Source organism: Mustela nivalis (assembly GCF_964662115.1).
Source record: "Mustela nivalis genome assembly, chromosome: 13".
Taxonomy (NCBI): Eukaryota; Metazoa; Chordata; class Mammalia; order Carnivora; family Mustelidae; genus Mustela; species Mustela nivalis.
Window position 1 is genome coordinate 66,257,777 of NC_139032.1, and position 21,899 is coordinate 66,279,675.

General features: G+C 35.9%; 1 protein-coding gene across 5 annotated transcripts in view; it reads left to right on the forward strand.

Moving 5' to 3' along the window:
* SMC2 (structural maintenance of chromosomes 2) overlaps positions 1–18,570 on the forward strand; it is a 58,980-nt gene extending 40,410 nt beyond the window's left edge. For all 5 annotated transcript variants that reach the window (XM_082696577.1, XM_082696574.1, XM_082696576.1 and 2 more), the window contains 8 exons: positions 848–1,041; positions 2,027–2,170; positions 5,604–5,798; positions 8,034–8,234; positions 10,075–10,191; positions 13,266–13,426; positions 17,058–17,205; positions 18,246–18,570. In XM_082696577.1, coding sequence (XP_082552703.1) covers positions 848–1,041; positions 2,027–2,170; positions 5,604–5,798; positions 8,034–8,234; positions 10,075–10,191; positions 13,266–13,426; positions 17,058–17,205; positions 18,246–18,404 — 1,319 coding nt within the window. In that variant the 3' untranslated portion in view covers positions 18,405–18,570. The remainder of the gene's footprint in view (positions 1–847; positions 1,042–2,026; positions 2,171–5,603; positions 5,799–8,033; positions 8,235–10,074; positions 10,192–13,265; positions 13,427–17,057; positions 17,206–18,245) is intronic.
* The last annotated feature ends 3,329 nt before the right edge of the window (positions 18,571–21,899 follow it).

The window sequence follows — 21,899 nt, forward strand, 5'->3', positions numbered from 1 at the left end:
TTTAACTCCTTTCTAATATGGATGCCTTTGTTTGTTTCTTTCACCTTATTGCTCTAAGTAAGTCTTCTAGTACTATGTTGATGAAAAATGGCAAGAGTCCTTCTTGTCTTGTTTCTGATCTTAGAAGAAAAACTTTCAGCTTCTTAGTATTCAGTACAGTGTTAGCTGTGGGCTTGTCTTGATGGCCTTTTTTATGTTGAGATATATTTCATTTATAACCACTTTGTTGAATTTTGTCATAAGTGGATGTTGAAATTGGTCTAATGCTTTTTCTGCATCTGTTGAAAACATGCTTTTTATCCTTCATTTGGTTAATATGGTGTACCACATTGACTGCAAATGTTAAACCAGCCTTGCATCCTTAGATATATCCCAATTGATCATGGTGTATCATCCTTTTAATGTATCATTTAATTCAGTTTGCTAATATTTGCTGAAGGTTTTTGTGTCTGGGTTCATCACGGTTTATTAGGCTGTAATTCCCCACCTCAGTGTTCTTGTCTGGTTTTGATATCAGGGTAATAGTGGCCTTATGAGTTTCAAAGTGTGCCCTCCTCTTTTTTTTTTTTTTTTTTTCAAAGACTTAAGGGTAGGTATTAAATCTTTGAATGTTTGGTAGAATTCACCAGTAAAGCCATCTGATCCTGGACCAGGTAGGATCTGTATTTCAACATGACATTTCTAGAATAAGGTTGGAACAGTTAATTTTTTTAAATTTTAACCTCCAGTTTTTCAGGCCATTTCTCCTATTAAAAGGTGAATTTTTAAGGCTTGTATAAACCATTATGTATAACTTCTAATAGTTGAAGGACCTCATTTAGCCACATTTGCCTACTTTATGATGCAGAGGAAAGTGAGGAGACCTTAAAAAACACCAAAGAAATCCAGAAAAAAGCAGAAGAAAAATATGAAGTATTGGAGAATAAAATGAAAAATGCAGAGGCTGAAAGAGAGCGAGAACTGAAAGATGCTCAGGAAAAACTGGATTTTGCCAAAATGAAAGCAGATGCTTCTAGTAAGAAAATGAAAGAAAAACAACAGGTAATAACCTTTCTTGAAGTGGAACCAATCTTTTATTGTCAATATAGACATGAAGGTGGTAGAGTTTCTTTGCTGGCCTTACTCATCAGTATTCACCACAACATCTAAAAGCACACTGTGCTGCTTTGGGAAATAAATTATTCATCTTCTAAGTCAAAAGACATTTTGCTGGAAGCCTTGTAATGTAGGGTACTAATTGTAAGGATGGGTTGTATTGTCTTGCTAATTTTAGAGAAAGAGCAAAATTGCCTTTTTGTAAATGCTTCACTTAAGAGTGGACCAAAAGCTTGTATCCTGTAGTAGAGCTAAGTCATGTTGGCTTGAGTGGTGACCTTTCTAATTTGGTGATCATCTCTGAATGGATACTGTGAAAGATGGATACAATACAAAGCATGTTACTTTTACAAAGTGCCATTCAGTTGTAGATGGGGGTGATAACTGCTTTTATCTTTTGGATAGTGCCAAAGCTGGAACTTGAACCTAGCTTTTTCTATCTCCAAAGGCTGTGCTCTGAATCACTTTTCTAGACACTTTTATTTAAATCTACTTTTCCTCCTATTCTGTCACTAAATACTACACAGAGTATCTTCTAACAAACTAAAGGGTATAATGGAAAAGAAGAAAATTGAGAAACTTTTTTTTTTCCGACATCGAGTAATTATGTTTTAAAGAAGGCTTTTCCTCTGCTAATTTATCTCTTATGTAGAATTCTGTATTTCTCTCTGTAGGACTAAAGGAAATAGTTTATGCTAAGTTCTTTGAACCTGTAAAAACTACATACATTTGTCTTTTTTTTTTTTTAATGTAGGAAAATAAATTCCCTTTCTCCTTCCTTCTTCAGGGGAAACCATTTACATGTATTTTGATAGTTGAATAAGTAAGCTGTGGGTCTTACCTGCATGAGAATCTTACTGATTTTATTGACATGTATATATTCATTTTTCAGTAATAGCCTGTTGAATGTGTAGGTAATGGTTTCTTACAGGAAGTTGAAGCTATCACTCTGGAGCTGGACGAGCTCAAGAGAGAGCATGCATCCTATAAGCAACAACTTGAAGCTGTAAATGAAGCTATCAAATCCTATGAAGTACAGATTGAAGTAATGGCAGCTGAGGTGGCTAAAAACAAGGTACAGTTTACTTACCGTATTGGAGAAATAGCAAGACAAAAACTATGTGGTAATTCAAATAAGCAAAGTGTAAATAAAAAAATGACTACTGTAGGAGTTTGGAATGGTGTGGGATTGATCACTAAAGAGTAGGGAGAATGCTAAGTGATCAGAGAAACAGCGGATATGGGGAATAGCCATTACCACCCAAAGGGCTGAGCAAGTGCATCCATGGAAGGAACATATTTGGCAAAGAGCCTCATTGTATTTGTAGGGCTGAAAACCAGATCTAGTTAGAGAAGACAAAACTGAGAAGACAAAACTGTGGCCCCCTGGTGGTGAAGTTTACTGACGCGGTGAAGCCATCCATAGGGAAATGCCACATGGGAGGGATGTCAGGAGAAGTTGGCCTTGTGAACACGCTGCAGAGCCCTGCTCCCCTTTGCTCCTCTGCTGGATGTCAGGGCAGCCATGCGAGCTGCTGGCCCTGGCACTGACAAACTTCCCTTTGAGAAAAGCATGCCAGAACTGGGATGTAAAGCCTCTTTCTACAGTTTCCCTACAGTATCCTTTACTGGGGAGGCTTACTTCAGTTGATGCTGGTGGGGGAGAAATGTTCTGATATCAGAAGCGGGGAAGTAAAGGATGGATTTAGGGCTGAGGGGATTTCACATGATTTTCTGTCACCCGTAAATTCATAGTGGGTAGGTCTTTATTAGAGGTTGTCCGTCATGAATATTGGCTACTACTCTCTTGTCCCCCTTTCTTTGATTTTGACTTTGAATTGTTTTGTTTCATATTGAGGTATAATTGATAGGTATTAGTTTCAAGTATACAGCCTAATGATTTATTTGTATATATTGCAAAATGACCACCCCAGTCAGTCCAGTTGACATCCACCACCACACGGTTATGAGTTTTTTCCCTTCTGATGAGAACTTTTACGATCTACTTTCTCAGTAGCTTCTAAATGTACAGTACACTATCACTGACGATAGTCACCATGTTGCTGGATTTTTCAATTATGTTGCTGTTGATACTGTTGGTTAATGATATCCTTGATTTTCATGTTAACTGAATGTAGATAGTTTTCAAAAAGGGAGTTTCATTCAGTTGATCTTCACTGTGGGGTTTTTGCCTGCCTTGTGTCGTCTACTTCTATATTTTCTTGTATGTTTTTCCTTTGAAATGATTGTTTTAATTGCAGCAATATGGTGTTTTGGAAAGTAGACCTTTCCTCTTCATTCTCTTCATGACTAAATTCAAATTGTTTTTTGTTTTTAACACCTTGACAAATCAATAGAATAACAGTTTATATTCTTTTTTGAAATTAAGAGATCAAAATGCTTCTCAGCTTTGTGCTTTTGTGTTGCTTATTAAATTTGCTAGTTTCTCTTCAGTTTCTATTTTGCCTCCAAAGTAAATTTTAGTTTTTAAAAGTATCTACTTTTTTTTCTGATTTGTCTTAATCTCCTATTTTTCATTTTATCCCTCCATATTTTCTGCTGTCTTTCATGGACATCATGTTATAGGATTTTTTTAAAAATTAGATACATGTTTCTAAAGATAAATGTGAAAATAAATTAGCTACTCCATTCTCAATCCAAATAAAGTCAGTCAGAGCATGTACTTATTTCCATTTCTCTTTATGGAAAAGTATAAAATGGTGGTTCTGCATTCTAATGCAGAAAGCTCTGCGTTCTAAATTGTTTCCTTTTGTTGATAAGAGTATCAAAGGACACCCCTAGGAGGCTATGTAAAGAAATTGCCTACTAACTAATTAGACAAAATGAAAATTTCATTTCTGTTCAGCTTTAGTGACAGATTTCTTATAAAAAAAGACTAAACTAGTCAAAACTGCAATGCAATTTTTTTTAAAAGATTTATTATTTGAGAGAGAGCAAGCATAAGCAGGGGTAGCTGCAGAGGAGAGGGAAAAGCAGGGCTCCCCACGGCTCCCCATTGAGTGGGAAGTCCAATGCAGGTCTTGATCCCAGGACTCTGGGGTCTTGATCCTGGGATCAAGAGTCCTGGGATCAAGAGTCCTGGGATCAAGACCTGAGCTGAAGGCAGACGCTTAACCTACTTAGCCACTCAGACACCCCTGCAATGCAATTTTTAACCTGTAGGCATGAGAGAATCTTCATAAACATGTTTTTTTAGATATGGTGTTAGTTAATAAACCCGTGTCTATTATTTTTCCCTTTGGTTAATATCACCAGAGTATTTTTCACTTTCTTTTCTTGTTCTTCAAAGCTTTCAAAAAGCTAAAATACCTTTAGGTTTTTATATGAATGCCATGATTTATTTTCCTTCCTCAAAAGACCTCTAATGACACAGATTAAACATTATAAGGAAATTAAAGCACTTTGAGCACATTCAGTAACCTAAGCATAACATTATTTTTGTTGCTCAAAATGATCATTTCCTAATGAGCATGAATAAAAAGTCACTAAATTTTTTTTTTTAAGATTTTACTTATTTGACAGAGATCACAAGTAGGCAGAGAGGCAGGCAGAGAAAGAGGGGAAAGCAGGCTCCCCGCTGAGCAGAGAACCTGATGTGGGGCTTGATCCCAGGACCCTGAGATCATGACCTGAGCCGAAGGCAGAGGCGCAACCCACTGAGCCACCCAGGCGCCCTTATTTGTGCGTTTCATCTTGAAGAGCCATTCTTCCTTAGAGGCTTGTAGCAGGTTGTCTTACTTCGATTTTTACCTATATATGAGCTAAACTAGGTTTCTTTGGTTTAGACATTTCTGAGAGTTCTTTTAAGATCTAGAATGAAGCAAAGGAGTTTCTGGGGGAAGGGTTTGGTGACAGACTGAATTGCAGGTATAATTACCACTTTGGAGGTAGAATAGCTTCAACCTTGGGAAGTAGGGGGATAATAAAAGTCAAAGCAAAAAGTTTTTCTTTGTACCACAGACCTATTTGTTCAAAAAAGTTTCTCTTTTATTTTTCTCTTTTGACCCCTGTGCTAGAACCAAACATTATTACTTCAATTGTCACTGGTAGATATGGCTTATATCTATTGAAGGGAAAAGTAGAAAACCCCAGCCAACATTCTCCCCCTCCTGGTAAATGATGGATGAGGATCTGTCATATCTTCTTGTTAACTACCCAAAAAATGCCACTATTCTGAGACTTCAAAAGTTAGATTCCTATAGTCCCCCCCCTCCCCCCGCAAGTTGATCCCAACTAAGCTGTATCCAGTAGAAACTTTTTTGCTTCCAGAATGAACACTGCATCACACCTTATTACTACTGGTGGAACAAGTTTTCTCCTGTATGTAAATTAGTCATTTTAACAGAGATATAATATGTAGAGGGTTAGGTGACCATCTGCCTGTAATCACAATCCCAATTACCCAAAAGTTTGTTAGATGATCTTTTAATAAACTAAAAATACGTCCATATTACTTTGCTGTATGTTGTCTTCAAATTATGTTTCAGGAGTCTGTAAATAAAGCTCAAGAAGAGGTGACCAAGCAAAAAGAAGTGATAACAGCCCAAGACAACGTAATTAAAGCTAAATATGCTGAAGTAGCAACACATAAGGAACAAAACAATGATTCTCAGCTTAAAATTAAGGAACTGGACCACAACATCAGCAAACATAAACGGGAAGCTGAAGATGCTGCTGCAAAGGCATGTTGTGTTGTTTATTTTTACCCATAATCAGATTTTTGCTTCTGAGTTGTTGAAATATTCTGGTAAACTGCTCAATGAAGAATTCAGTGTAAATGGCAGAACTGCTGTGTAACAGAATTTTGATGCTTACAGCTATTTAAACAGCTTCTCAGCAATGTTCATTTTCACCAAATGGCATAAATATTTTGTTTCTAAATTTCAGGTACTTATCCCTATCTGCAAGATGTTTTTACCAAATAGTAGTCTCCCATGGAACTGTTTTTTAATCCCCAAATATTCATAGAACTATTACTATATTAGTAGTGATAATATATATTATTTACCTTATTTCAAAACGAATTAAAAACTCACCAAAATATATATACAGGCAACTTCTAAAATGAGGACTTAATTGGCTTCCGGATGTCCTTGTGAGGACCAGTACTATCAGTTTTGCAGCCTCATCTGAAATCCGATGTTCTGCTAAGCAACTATCTTTTTAAGGTTATCTCCGTTTTTTTGGTCACTCGTTAAAAGTTTCTTCCTTCTATGTAACACAGTGTCTTAAATACTTTAAAGAGAATACATGCTTTTGCAGAAACTCATTACTTGATTAAGAGGCTGCACCCATGAAATCTTAGTAATTCACCTTTCATGTTTTCTGATGAATGTTGAACAATTTGTCGCCTTTTAAATCTTCTTTAGCACCTTTAAAGTAGAAGAGATTTAACTTCAAAAAAGTCAGAACATACAGAACAGTCACCCCACCCTCTGAAAAGCCATGTATGCCTGTTCAGGTTCATGACTTTGTATATTTTTCAAATTTTTACTGAAAATTTTATATATATGACAGAAAGGGATACAGCAAGAGAGGGAACACAAGCAGGGGAGCAGGAGAGGGAGAAACAGGCTCCCTGCTGAGCAGGCAGCCCCAATGTGGGGCTCGATCCCAGGACCCTCGGATCAAGACCTGAGCTGAAGGCAGACACTAAACGATTGTGCCATCCAGCCACCCCTCATGATTTAGTTTAAAAATATGTATTTTTTCATAGTCACATCATTAATATCCTCATATTTTGTTATTACTGATTTCCATTAGCCTGGTAGCCTGGTATTAGTGAATTAACTGAAATATTACCAATGTTAATATTACTGTTAATAACTTTTTATAATTGAAAATGGTGGTGATTGTTGGGGGATTTTATTTATATAGTTAAGGAAGTGAAAAGGAGATTCACAAGTGGAACTGCTAAAAAGTTAAGGAGTTTTTGAAATATGTAGTTTATCAAGTATTTATTGCATTCCAATTATTATCAGATAGTAGGCCAGGCACTAAAGATAAGGGTAAGCAACATGTACCCAGAATGCCTTCATAGAGCTTACGGATCAGCAGGGAAGGCAGACTGGAAATGATCATCTTTGGAGCCTGGAGGTGAGACTGTACCCATGGAATTAGTAAGGATAAATAAATTGACAAGGATTAGATTCTACCAACCAACCTTAAATAATTTTAGTAGAAGAAAGTTTTCCTTAAGCACTATAATTTAAAATTTTTAACTATTTATAGTACATAAAGTACATTTTTATGCCTTGTCAAAAAAGAGAGTTGCTAAGGGAATAGAGTCAATGTTTAGGGTGGTTTTTTATTTACTAATTCTCAGAATTGTCAGTCAGTTAGAATTAGGCTTTCACAAATTTACCAAATCTAAGACTTAAGTAATTCTATAAGAATTTTAACTTTTACAAGTTGTTTTTGAAGCAATTGATTGAGTTTAGTAAAATCTGAAGGAGTCTTATCTGGATTATATTTCATTCTAATGGAGAGGTATTTTACATACACTTTTTGTAAATATGTGTGAGCTGCTGGCTCTTCTTCTGAGGCTTAAGTAATAGGAAGATCTTTTTTTTTGAGCCTATCCTCCAGGTAAAAAATTTCATACTTAGTATAGGTTTACTGTTAACAGTAAACCTCAGTTTTATAAATGAGTCATTAATTTAAAATTACTAAGTACTTAAGCTTTTTTTAAAGATTTATGTGAGAGCGTGAGCACAGGGAGGGGTGATGGAGACGGAGAGAATCCTCAAGTTGACTCCCTGCTGAGTTTGGAGCCCAAGACCCTGAAATCATGAGCTGAGTCAAAACCAAGAGTCAGAGGCTCAATCAACTGAGCCAGCCAGGCACCCCCAAGAAACTGGTTTTTAAATATCTATTTGTAAACAATGATAGATGCTTCTATTAACCTCTGTGACTAGGTCTCTAAAATGCTGAAAGACTATGACTGGATTAATACAGAGAAACACCTCTTTGGGCAACCTAATAGTGCCTATGATTTCAAAACCAACAACCCCAAAGAAGCTGGTCAGAGACTTCAGAAGTTGCAAGAAATGAAGGAGAAACTGGGGAGAAATGTCAACATGAGAGCTATGAATGTTCTGACAGAAGCTGAAGAGCGGGTAAGTCCTTTTCCTTTGGCCATCTGAGTAGCTTTGATGGCTCTCTGACCCCAGCAGTAGTTACTGGAGGAAATCTTTTTCTTGATGCCCTTCATAGTACATTAGTTTCTATTTTCCCCTTTTCAGTTCTTTTATTTCATTGTTTTGCATCATCAATTATTTATATATTCTGTTGTACATAACTTTTCTGTTGGTTTTGCCATGAACATAATTCTACCCTTTTCTTATTCTTGGTGTAAATAAAAACTATACTTTCTGTTCTGGTTAACTTCTCACTTTCTAACCTTTCTTTCACTTGCCTTGAAAGGGCTTTAGAAAATAAGCCTGCTATCTGCCTCCTTACCAGTCATTCCATAGCTGTTGTCTTCCTTAAGACTCTAGGGTATAATAGAATCATTACATAAGTAATGACTAATAGTGTAATATGCATAAGCACTGTCTGTATTCTTGGCAGCTCTATAGGAAAGCCCTCTGAGTAATTTTATATTATGCCCTATACCTTCTTTAGTTTTGCAAAATTCTGTTAGAGTTTGTATCACAGAGTTATGAGAGGTCTCTAAAAGTGGTAATGCTTATGAACTCAATTACTTTTAAGAAGTTTTGCTATAATGGGGTTTTTTTGGTAATCATTATTGACATTAGTATCTACAAAGAATCTATATTGTGTTAGATCACAACACGAGCATTATTAGCCTATTTGGTATCTATCTATAAAGTGTTCCAGCTGATTTTTATTTCTCCATTAAAGCTTTGCAATATATGTCATATTTGTGGGAGAAAATCTTTGGTCTGAATTTGAACTGCGTATCATCATGAAACTTACTTGTTTGCTTTCATTAGATAAGGATAACTGGTCTAATATTTTTTAAAAGAATTCTCCAACTGCCACTTCCTTACCAGAGGGAAAGCTTTATTGTTAAGTAAGATGGCCTTTTTTGTTGTATTTTGTGTCTGTCCAAATAAGAAACTACATGGAGTTATACAAGGAATAAGAGAAAATTGTAGAGAGGTTTTAGGAGCTTGGGCATAAAGCAGAGAGAAAGCAAGGGAGCAAGCAGGACTGACTGGAAGTTTCAAGGAAGAATTTGGAGCCTCCTTTTAGGCTTTGAGGAGAAATGAGTTAAGACTTGTAGAAAGTTCTGCTGCTACTCAAGGTGTAATTATCCCTCTGCAGCCTCCCTCAATTATTATTATTATTATTTTTTTGTGAGTTACTACATTAACCAGGAAAAGACCACTCTGAAGATGCGATGTTTGAGCTGAAATTTGAGGCACCAATTATGTCAGATACAGAGAAAGAGCATTCTGGGAAGAGAGAACAATGCAGGGGCTAGAAGGCTGTAATGAGCTTATTATGTTCAAGGAACTGAAAAAAAGACCAGGATCAGGGCTGGATCAGGGCTAGGAGTGGGATTCCAAAAAGTCAGAGATAGGACTGAATCATGTAGGACTCATATATCATGATGAGGAATTAAACTTACATGTCACTGCTTAGACTGACCTTAAGAGGAAAGCATGCCCGGGCTACTTTTGAGTTTATACATATGACACACTTCCTTTTTTATCTTGGCTGCTAGAAAGATCTGGTGGAAATATTAGAAGAATCAAAATAGCTTGTCCTATAAATTCTCAATAATAGCAACTAAATTTTACCTATAGGTGATGTATTTATTACTTTCTTCATGATTTGGTTTACATTATGACTCTTAATACAGTTTATTTTTCTGGTAAACAGGAGTATATATTAATATATAAAAATGAAACCTCTTTTCCTGACTGAATTCTAGAATATAAAGAAAATTTTATACTTTTCCTTTAAGTATGCTTTTTATCTTACTAGTATAATGACTTGATGAAGAAGAAGAGAATCGTAGAAAATGACAAATCCAAAATCCTTGCAACTATAGAAGACCTTGACCAGAAGAAAAACCAAGCCCTAAACATTGCTTGGCAAAAGGTATTTGAACAAAAAATATTATCATTTATTTTATATGAGGCAAGGATGAAGAATATTGTCAGGTTTATACATGGAGATATTTTAAAAATATTTAATTAATATTTAATTTAAAATGGCTGATTTATGTTTGAATGAGGTACACACTCATGCCTTAGTTAGAACCTTCTAGACTTTTAAATCCATCTGTCCTTTTGGACTTGACTGGTACCAGCTTGCAAAGGTAAGTTTATGTCCCTCCATCATACTCTTACTCTGACAGTCTACTTCTCTGGTTCCTAGGTTAAATTTCTAACTTTCTAGATTTCTTTATTTTTCATTCTTAACCTTGTTTCCATGTCTATGTTACTGTCAAAGGAGATACCATTTGTCTGAAACCTTAGATTCTGTCCAATATCTGCCATACCCCACTGCTTGAAGCTGGAAGCAGTTTCAGTTTTGCCCTGGGAAAGCTCTATTTGTTGGAAAGCACTTCCCAAGGACGGCCCCCTTTGGTTCTAACTTTCTTGGTTTCTCTTGCCCAGGCTGACAGAGGTCAAATACTCCTTCTCGAACATTTCTCTAACAAGACATATTCTTTACCAATTACAAGTTATTAATTATTTCATTTCAGAATTTACATAATCATTTACATTTCAGAATTTGTAATTATGCATCCTATACATCTTTAGCAAAGCATTTTGTATGTTAATAATCCTATAACTGATAGTTAACCATCCATGTTTTACAGATGAAAAAAATTAAAGCTTAGGAAGTTGAAATAGCCTAAGATCATATAGCCCAAGGTGGAAAAACTGGAATTCTCTTTTCCTAAAATAGAATCAAAGTTAAAATTACCTTTAGTTTCTAACTGCTGTCGCCCTTGTTGCCCTTAAAAAATTGGGCAGTAAGCAAGGAAGTTTAGAATTCTTTCACTGGACTGTCATTCAGCAAAATCCCAAGTACCTTTTTTATTTTGTATTATGACAACTTTGGCAGATTTCAAGATTCTAGACTATTATTTCTGCTTCCCTGGCTGCATGTATTTGTCTCCTTTAGGATAATTCCTTAGCCTCTTAGTGGACGTTTTCCTGTATCTGTCGTAGCAAAAGACTCAGCCAAGAGACTGTAAATATAGTTACTGTGCATTTTGGTACTTAAACAATTCCGTGCCTCTAGGATTTAATTGCACATCTTGCTTTTTTGCTTTTTTAATTCTGTAATTATCAGAATTCTGAAAACTTCATTTTCAGTAATGGCAGCACAATTATCCTTTTCAGTCACCTTGTTTTTACTACTTTATAACTTATTTTCCGTGTTCCATCTCCCTTTGGTGGTTGCTTTTTTAAAATGCATGCAAAAAGTTGGTCCCATTATTCTTGTATAAATGTGGATTTAACACTGGATCTGAAAGGTTTTATCTCTTGTTTTTTCCCCATGGTTCCTGGATTTAGTACAAATACAAATTTATCCTTTAAATTGATGTTCCCCCAATTTCCAAGGTTCTCTCAAAGCAGGAAAATTTATTGAGTGCTTATTATATGTCCAGTATTATTCTCATATTTTCTCATTTAATCCTCACAATAACCTATTGAGGTAAGTAGTATTATTATCAGCATTTTATATTTCCTTCTGGCTTCTAGCACACTGGATTCAGAAAGCCAGAGTAGTTATAGCATTGGCTGTGTTTATTTTTCTGTTTCCTTCTTAACCATATTGGATTTTCAGAATTTGATCACATTTCACCCTTATATCTGTCAATGAATGTAGTGCATTTTTTTGTCTTGTATAGGGCTGTATTCATTTCTGCCCATTAACTGATATGTTTCTCTTACCCTTTGGAGGAATTTGCCCATGGGATCCATAGTCATGTTCAGGGTTTAGTACTAGTCCACTGTTTTAATCCTCTGTTTAGTGCTTTTCTATTGCCTGGCCAAAAAATTAAAGAAAAAGAACCAAAGGTATTCATAAGTACTTTGCTGTCTTTATCATCCCAAAAAAGACAGTGGTTCTCTCCATTGTGATGAATCTCACCTAACTTTAGAAATCTACCCCAGATAAAACTACAACCTATTAACTTGGTGTAGGATGTTACTCAGCATGTATGCAATTGCTCTTAAAACTATATTCCTTAATAAATCTGTATATTCTGATTTTATGTATCTAGATCTCTTCATTAGCGCAAATATTCATGCACTTGAATTTGAAGATTTCTCTAGAGAATATGATGGTCAGATTTTCATGGGTTTGTGCCTGTGTATGCACACATTCAAATTTGCTGAATTCTAAGATTATTAGTTGTATATTCAAAGACAAATGACCAAATTCTTAAATCATTGATCAAATGTGTATGCACAAAAATTACCCAGTTACGATTAAATATTGACCCTAAATCTCTAGGTAATTTACTGTGGCTTGATGGAGATAAGTCAAACAGCTTCTTTAGCCTTTTTCTATTGGGGTCCAGTCCTGTTCCTGTCTTTTGACAACTTCTTTGGCTGAGAAGAAGCCTACAGAAAAGGACCATTTGACACCTTGACCAGATCTGGTGGTTTAATTTCATGCCTCTTTTTTTCCTAGACTTCGCCTTGATCTTAGACTTTTTAAGGTTAACTGAAACAAGTTTTATTTATAAGAGAACGTGTTAATGCCAAAAAGCATTTTTTATTTCTGCCTCTCCCAACTGCAGCTTGAGTCTCCTATCATATAGTTGTGTGTCTCTAAAGATTCCTATAATAAAGCTTACAAAAGTCAGAATTTCAGGGTACAGTTAGAAGTTTAGCCTTTAGTTCCCATTGGGAGTTAGAGCAGAGTTTAGTAAGTTTTTTCTGTAAAGGGGCAGGTAATAAATATTTCTGGCTTTGTGAGCCATATAGTCTCTGCTGTAATTACTAGACTACTATTTTAGTGCTAACAGCCATAGACAATATATAAATGAATGGGCAGGGCCAGATTTGTCATATGGGCTATAATGTGTCAAAACCTGAGTTAGTAACAGATATAGATTGAAGATCCACTTACCAACATTTGATTAAAATATTATAGAAGGCTTTCCAAGAATAATCTTTTTTTTTTTGGTTGTTGTTTTTTAAATCCAGGTGAACAAGGACTTTGGGTCTATTTTTTCTACTCTTTTGCCTGGTGCTAATGCTATGCTTGCACCACCAGAGGGGCAAACTGTATTGGATGGTCTGGAGTTCAAGGTTGCTTTAGGAAATACTTGGAAAGAAAACCTAACGGAACTTAGTGGTGGTCAGAGGTGAGTAATCCCTTTGCACTATTACAATTTCTCATTCCTCTTACTTTATTATAATCCATCCGCTCAGAGTTAAGCTAAACAAAATTGAAAAATGGTTGATAATCTTTACATGTAGGATTTAAGAACTTAATTTGTAAGAATACAGGTTTTTTGTTTGTTCGCTTGTTTTTAAGACCTTTTGATAAATATAGTAGGCAACGGGGCACCTGGATGGCTCCGTTGGTTGAGCGTCCCAACTCCTGATTTCGCCTCGGGTCATGATCTCGGGGTCGTGGGATTGAGCCTCGAGTTGGGCTCCATGCTCAGTGGGAAGTCTGCTTAAGATTCTCTCCCTCTTACCCTGCTTGCGTGCATGTGCATGCTCTCTCTGAAATAGATAAGCCTTTAAGATAGTAGGCAACTAAGGAGAAATAAGGATAAGTGATTAGAAAACTAGATAAAATATATGAAAAACAGTTGTTTTTAGACTTTGGGAAATGAATATGATACCTGAGTGCAGTGAAACAAAGTGCTGAGCTTAGTGTTCATCCCAGCTTTCTCTGTAGGAGAAGTTTCTGGTTTGCAAGTGCACACAAAGCCTCACTAAATTAAAGAAACAGAATTTTGGGAGGCCCCAACTTAGCATTCAGTCTGAACTGTCCCTGAGGTGAAAGGAACACTGCACACAGCAGAGTGCATCATATACCTTGAAGAAAGCAAGCTGATCCTCATGTCCTTGAGACCAACATAACACAGTATCTGGCATCTGATAAAAAGTACAGGACAGAAATCAAGAAAATGTGGCTCATACCCTAAAGAAAAAGTATTCAATGGAAAGAGACCTGGAAATGACAGGTGATAAAAATAGAAGACAAGGAAGTTACAGAATTATGTTACTTATTTCCAAGAATTACAGGGAAAAAAGAACCTATTAGAATTTCTGGAGATAAAAAATATGCCCAAAAGTCAAAGTTCACCAGATTAGACAGTGTAAAAGAAACCTAAATGACTTTGAAGACACAGAAAATAAAAACTTTTAAAGCTAAAGTGAGAAACAGAAAACTCTAAATATAGAGCTTCACTGACTATCAAGCCAACTAACATACATGTATTTGGAGCTCCAAAAACAGAGGAAGAGGCAAAACAGAAAAATACTTGAAATAGTTATCCCAGATTTTCCCAATTTGATGAGTTATATAAACCCACAATCTTCATTTCTGTGAATCCTTAGTAGGATAAACACATCCCCTGCCCCCTCCCCTCCTCCACACACATACAATAATATAGCAGAGTATGTTATATGAAATTGTGGTTTTTATATGCCAGTGATTAGAAAAATCTTAAAACAGCCAGAGGCAAAGAGACATATTACGTGGCAAGGAATAAAGATAAAAATAACTTCAGGCATATTGTCAAAAATTATGCAAGCCAGAAATCCAGAACAACATCTAGAAAGTGCTAAAAGAGAAACGTGTCAACAAGAATTCTGTCTGATCAAAATATTCTTCAAATTGAAGTCAGTATATTTTTTTCAGAAAAACAAAAGCTGGAGGAGTTTGATCCCAGCAGAACTGTGAAAGTTAAAGTTTTCAGGTGAAAGGAAAAGAATACCAGAAGAAAACTTGGATCTACAGAAAGGAATGAATAGTGTTGAAAATAGCATGTTCTAGGCTTCAGGGAAGTTTTTCCAAGCCTTGCACAGTGAGTCAGACAATGAGCATACTAAAGAGAAACTTAGGTCATGTGGCCTAACTCATCACCTGCTGCAGAGAGCCAAATAATTAAAACCTCCTGAAAGAGAAATTGTGGGTATTCACATAATTAAAGATGGTTAGTTACTTTGTATTTTTTTCCCTTGAGGATGTGCAATTCTAGTCCTTAAATTGTTCTCACGTGCCCTATAATGCCATCATGTAACTCTTAATGTATGTAGAAAATACTAAGACCGGTTCATTTTTCTTGTGAAAACCTTTGTCATTTTTATGATTAGAATAGTGGTCCCTTGATTTGTTTCATTATGATTAAGATTCCTAAATATTTTAACAGCATAAAACACCTTCTGGTGACTATTAAAATTGAATTCTGTAGTTCAGATCCCGGTATCTAACTTTTTTTTTTTTTTTTTTGCTGACGTCCTAGAAAATGTTTAGAAGAACACCTAAAATGTATGCTTATTTTATTGGGTCCTGAAAACTATTTCCATAATTAAGATGATATGAAATTATTTCTACATATATACCATTATTTTAGATGTATATCCAGCACAGTAGTTTAACTCTTGGTGAGTTGTTTTGTTTTGTTTTGTTTTTCCTGAAAGATAAGTTTGAAAGGAAACTCAGCGTCTTAAGCATTTGGCACAGAGAAAACCAAGGAAAAACAATTTTTAGGTTGGTTGAATGACCCCAGCTCCCCTCTATGGTGGTAGATGTCAGTCTCACTATTTTTTATTGCACTGTTTCATTCATTGCCTTGGCTAGAAATTTTGGTTTCACCTTAAACATTGAAAAAACCTTTATTTTTTTTTTAAAAGAAAAAAATATAAGAATTATTCTTCATGCTAGATTAGAACAAAACCAGGTACAGTTACAGGGGATGGTTAGCTAGAAGAGAACTGAAGAGGACCTATAGAATCTGGTTAACTACAAATTTTAAGTAAGGTGTATTATTAGGGTTTTCCGGAGAAACAGAACCAGTAGGGTGTGTATGTGTATGAAGAGATTCTTTTTTAATAAGGAATTGGCTCATCTTACTGTGGAGGCTGAAAAGTCCCACAATTTATTGTCTGCACGCTGGAAACCCAGGAGGGCCAGTGGTGTAATTCAGTCTGGGTGTGAAGGCCTGTGAGCACTGAGGCTGAATATCCGTGTCCCAGCTCAAGTAATGAGGCAGGAAAGAACAAATTCTTTCCTCTGCCTTTCTTACTATTGAGTCCTTTGGCAGGAAGTATGGTGTCTACCCACATTGGAGAGGGTAAACTGCTTTACTGTGTATTCCAGTTCAGATACAGATTTCACCCAGAAATACCCTCACAGACAAACTGAGAAATGAAGTTTAATCAAATATTTGAGTACTTCGTGATCCAGCTAAGTTGACATACAAAATTAAGCATCACATAGTAATTGTTTGAACTTCTGACTCTGGGAAGTAACGGGCCATAATCTATACAACTTACTCTTACATAGTGCCAATAAAAAATGGATATTGGTGTGTGCATGTGTGTATATGTATACTCCTAACTGCTTGCATAGTGAAAGTTTGAAAGAGGCACCTAAACCTGTTACAGTTTGAGCAAAACAATAGCTGTTGTCTTAACCAGTTAGTATATAGCCCTCACTCCCCTGCTACCTAGGCATCTAATAGCAATTGGGGAAGGAAAGAAAATAATTACCATCTTTCCTTAAGGAGAAGTGCCATTTGTCCCGATTCTTTGATTGGAAAGAATATAAACCTGTTCAAAATAAAACTCTTTGAAGAGAAGAAAGGAAAAGCTAAAATAAAAGAACCAGTTTAAAAAACGTAAGTGTTGACGTTTGAAACTTAAGTTAAGCCTGCACTATTCCATAATAAGAGGATAGCAGATTTGCTTCAGTGTTTTGGTAAAGAGTGGTAGAGTCACGTTTTGATAACTTCTCTTTTGGTCTTTTTTGTGCAGGTCGTTAGTAGCTTTGTCATTAATATTGTCCATGCTCCTCTTCAAACCTGCTCCAATTTATATCCTGGATGAGGTGGATGCAGCCTTGGATCTTTCTCACACCCAGAATATTGGACAGATGCTGCGTACTCACTTCACACATTCTCAGGTAAGAACCAGAAAAAATGTCTCTGTCACAGTTTTAGTATTTGTTCTTCTAAAACTATTCTTTAGTAATGGCCAACACTAAGATATTTAAGGTTGAGAAATATTAAAGCATTATGTATCTCTTTAAATATATACTGAATATTTACATATACTTCCATTCAAGTGGATATTGAAGGAAAAAAAGGTTTGGTTTCCTACTAAAGAGGGAGCCACGCATTACCATTGTTGACTGTACCATGAGGGAGAATCTAAGTTTTTCATAATTTGGAATTAATTGATGGGTAATATAATTTTCTCTAGCTAACTGTCCTAGGATACACAATCAAAGCAAGACTGTTTTAGGAAATCAGAAAATCCTGTGGTACTTGATGGGAGTACTCCTTATTTTTCCTGATGAAAGAGAAGAAAAGAAATAGAGAAAAGCCCCTTTAGGAATAGTTTGTTTTTATGGAAATGTTGCTGCGGGCACTGGGGCTGCCACATACGGTTATACAGATAGTGCAGTGTACAACTCTGGGGGGGCTTCACTTATCATAGTTACCACAGACTAGAGTATTATGGTGGTCTCTTTAGCAGGTAACAGTGCATGGTACCTTTTAATTTTGTAAATATTCCATTTGAGCTAGTGGTAGTGCTTGTAGGAACTTGTAGCCTTCTTTGATATTCTTAAAATATCACAGAGAAAGCTATTTCACGAGGGCATTTAGAATTAGCAACAAAACAGTGATGCCAGCTGCAGAGGATAACAACCAGCAGTCACCAGTAGGAAGTAGTAAACCTGGGTATTGAAGCACTCAAAGTCAAATTAAGAGACTCTTAAAACTCAAATATATAAAGCTAGAATTCATCTAGGTGCCTAGTATTAGAACTAGTTTTCACTTGCAGTTGAGGATGGTGCATTTGCTTCGAGCTAAGCTTTGAAAGAAATAACAAAATCAGAATATATCCAGAAAGTCCTTAACCCCAGAATAAAAATAGGAGTGCATTTCTTCACATTACAAAAAGTATCTTTTATGCTTTTTTCCCCTTTTTTCCCTTAAGTTCATTGTGGTGTCACTAAAGGAGGGTATGTTCAACAATGCAAATGTCCTCTTCAAAACCAAGTTTGTGGATGGTGTTTCTACAGTAACCAGATTTACTCAATGTCAAAATGGAAAGATTCCAAAGGAAACCACATCCAAGGCAAAAGGACCCAAATGATCACATCTGGAAGTTAAAAGAACAAATTTACTCCTTCACCTTGAACTATAGTTTAAACATAAAGAACTTGGGCTTTACTTATTTATGTAAAAATGTAATGTCGTTACTTAACCCATATTTTCTCTTCCTTTATGTAATCACTTATAAATACGTAGATTCCTCTCAATTAGTTTAACTGTCGTCCAATTACTGGTGACTGTGATTTTATGCATGTCCTCAAATGCTTTTTTATTACAGAACTCATATATATATATATATATACATATATATATATATATATGTATATATATATATATATATGGGAGCCTGAGATAACCTGGTTGGTGATAAATTCTGTTCGCAAAATCAAAAATACAAAGCAACAGATGAAATTAGAGGATAAATATAGCTGATAGTCAGCTTTTAATTAGTTAATTCCTACGGTAATATTAGTGTGTTTTCTATTGTTAAGAAAGTCATTTAGGTGAGGAAGACTTATAAAAGCAAGTATCTGGACCAACAGAGGGAACATAAAAGAAGCTATTAGGCATGCACGAGCTGTTTGTGGCTCTTTAAAGGTACAAGGCCAGAGCCCTGATTTAGACTCCGTGATTTAGACTTAGTGATGGTTGGTTATCATGTTTCTATATGCTTCGTAACTAGTATGTGCAATCTTAAGTTTTTAAAGCCTTTACCACTTTTTAATAGAAGCCTGGGAGAAGGTCTTTTGCATGCTGCCCTCCACCTTTACTGAAATCTCCTCATGTTTTCAAAGTCCAATCAATAACAATCTATTGGTGGGTTCCTGGGAGGCTCACTGGGTTAAGCCACTGCCTTCGGCTCAGGTCATGATCTCAGGGTCCTGGGATCGAGTCCCACATTGGGCTCTCTGCTCAGCAGGGAGCCTGCTTCCTCCTCTCTCTCTCTGCCTGCCTCTCTGCCTACTTGTGATCTCTCTCTGTCAAATAAATAAAATCCTTTAAAAAAAAATAACAATCTATTGGTGAATGAGAATGTATTTATTTTTCCTCATTCTGATACATTTATAAATAGATCCATCTGTTTTACCAAAAGAACTCAAAATTTGTTGATTATGTCTTAGTGTCTTCTGCTTTCTAGTTCAAAAGGTTGAATTTCCTTTAAGAACTCAAAAGAAGCACTGCCAGTCACCGTAAGATTACTGTACATAGTTCCTGTTATCTTTAGGTACATCACCAGAATAGTGTCTCTAAACTTTGACTCTTGAAAGCTCTCACATGATCTAGTCTGATCTTGAGTATGTTATTTTGCCTCACATCTTTCTTGATACTTCAGTCTAAGTTCCTTTGGCTATCCTTCACCTATATATGCTTTTAGTTCTTGGCCTTGGCTTTAACATTTCTCATCCTTCCTTCCCATGTCAGATAATATCCAGGTAATTGATAAAATGGGAAACATAAGAAAGGACTGAATCTGGAATTAGTTCTTGTCCACTGTGGGAGGAGAGGGAGACAAAGCTATAAATGCTGAATTATAGGAAGTCTAATACCACATGTAAGAGACAGGAGTTTTTTTTTTTTTATTTACTCTCAAATGTATTGCAGACTGTCTGCCAGGACATTTCTGGCACTTCACACCTGCAGCAAGGTCACGTACCTGTTGACCACAGCCTAATCAGCACTAGCTATTAGTTTTAGTATTTCTGATTTCTTAGTTACAAAATGATACTTCATTGCTGTTTTAACTAGGACTTCATAAATAACTTGTGAGGTTGAATATTTTGCCATATGAACTAATTTTCTTTACTACAAAGTTTGTTTGCTTGCTTCCCTAATTTTTGTCATATGTAATCTTGCTCTTGGATGAAATTCCTCAAACATTGAATTTTTGTGTCATGTTCACATTCTTTGATTAGAAGAAGACATGAAGGGGAACCGGAGACATTTATTTCTCACATCCTCAATAATAGGAGTAACTAACATTTGCTGTGCTCTTTTATATATCGGATGCTATTCTCATTTGCACATGTTTTCACATTTTAGGTAAGTACTGTTGATCAGCATTATATAATTGAGGAAATTGAATTGAGCAGAGAAATTAAGAAACTTGTCCCCAGTGGCAGTACAGTTAGTTCAAAGCGGAGCCACGATACCAGTCTTGGCAGCTGGTCTCCAGAATATACAGTATTTACCCTACTGATAGTTTGAACATTGGTGTTTATCGTACATAATAAAGTTAAGACATACCTGGATGAGCAGTATGCACGATGTGAGAAAATTATTTTAGGAAGAATGTCAAACATTTAAAAAGGATTTCTTTTTTTGTTTGGTTTGTTTGGGCATTTCAGGTACACTACAACAGCAAAAGCAAAAACTCGAGATTCCCTCTTCCAATACAGTGAAGTAATCAAATAGCCCATCTGCTTCCACAATCATGTCACCTGCAATTTGGGGCGAGTTTTCTTCCTTTTTGATTTGTGTGCATTTTATTTACTTTTCTTAACTGCACTGTCTTGAAGTTCCAGCCTGATGTTGTTTAAGAGTAATAATGAGAGCTGGCATATTTGCCTTTTCTGTAGAATTTGGAGGAAATCATTCTGTCTATAGGCTTTTGGTTTATATTCTTTATCAAGGTAAAGACTTTTCCATCTATTCCTAGTTTGATCAGTTTTGTCATGGATGGGTTATTGCATTTTCATTGCTTTTTTTTTTTTGCATTGATGATATGATCATGTAACTTTATGTGTTATGAATTATATTACTTAATTTTTGAATATTACACCTATTTAATCTGGTATTCCTAGATTAAACCCCGTTTGGCCATGGTCTATAATTCTTTTTATGTACAGGTATACCTTGTTTTATGATTCAGGGGTAACTGCATGGTTTTTGTTTTTTTATACAAATTGAAGGTTTGTGGCACCCGTGCTGCAAGGAAATCTCCCAGCACCATTTTTCCAATAGCATTTGTTATGTGTGAGTCTGTCAGTTTGGTAATTCCACAATAATTTCAAAATTTTTCATTATTATATTATGGTGATCCATGATCAGTGATTACAACTCACTGAAAGCTCAGATGATGGTTAGCATTTTTTAGCAATAAAGTATTTAAGGTATGTACTTTTAGACATGCTGTCGCACACTTAAAAGACTATTATAAATTTTATGTGCACTGGGAAACCCAAAATTTTGCTTTGTGATAACATGATTTATTATGGCCATATGGAACAGAACCCAAAATATCTCTAGGGTATGGCTTTATTATAGGATTCTGTTTCCTAAGAGTTTGGTCATGATTTTTGTGTATGTTCATGAAGGTTTTTGGTAATTTTGTTTGTTTTCCTACTGGCTTTGTTTGGTTTTAGGGTAATGAATTGGGAGGGGCACCTGGGTGGCTCAGTGGGTTAAAGCCTCTGCCTTCAGCTAAGGTCATGATCCCAGGATCCTGGGATCAAGCCCCGCATCAGGCTCTCTGTCCATTGGGGAGCCTGCTTTCCCCTCTTTCTCTCTGCCTCCCTCTGTGCGTGCCTACTTGTGA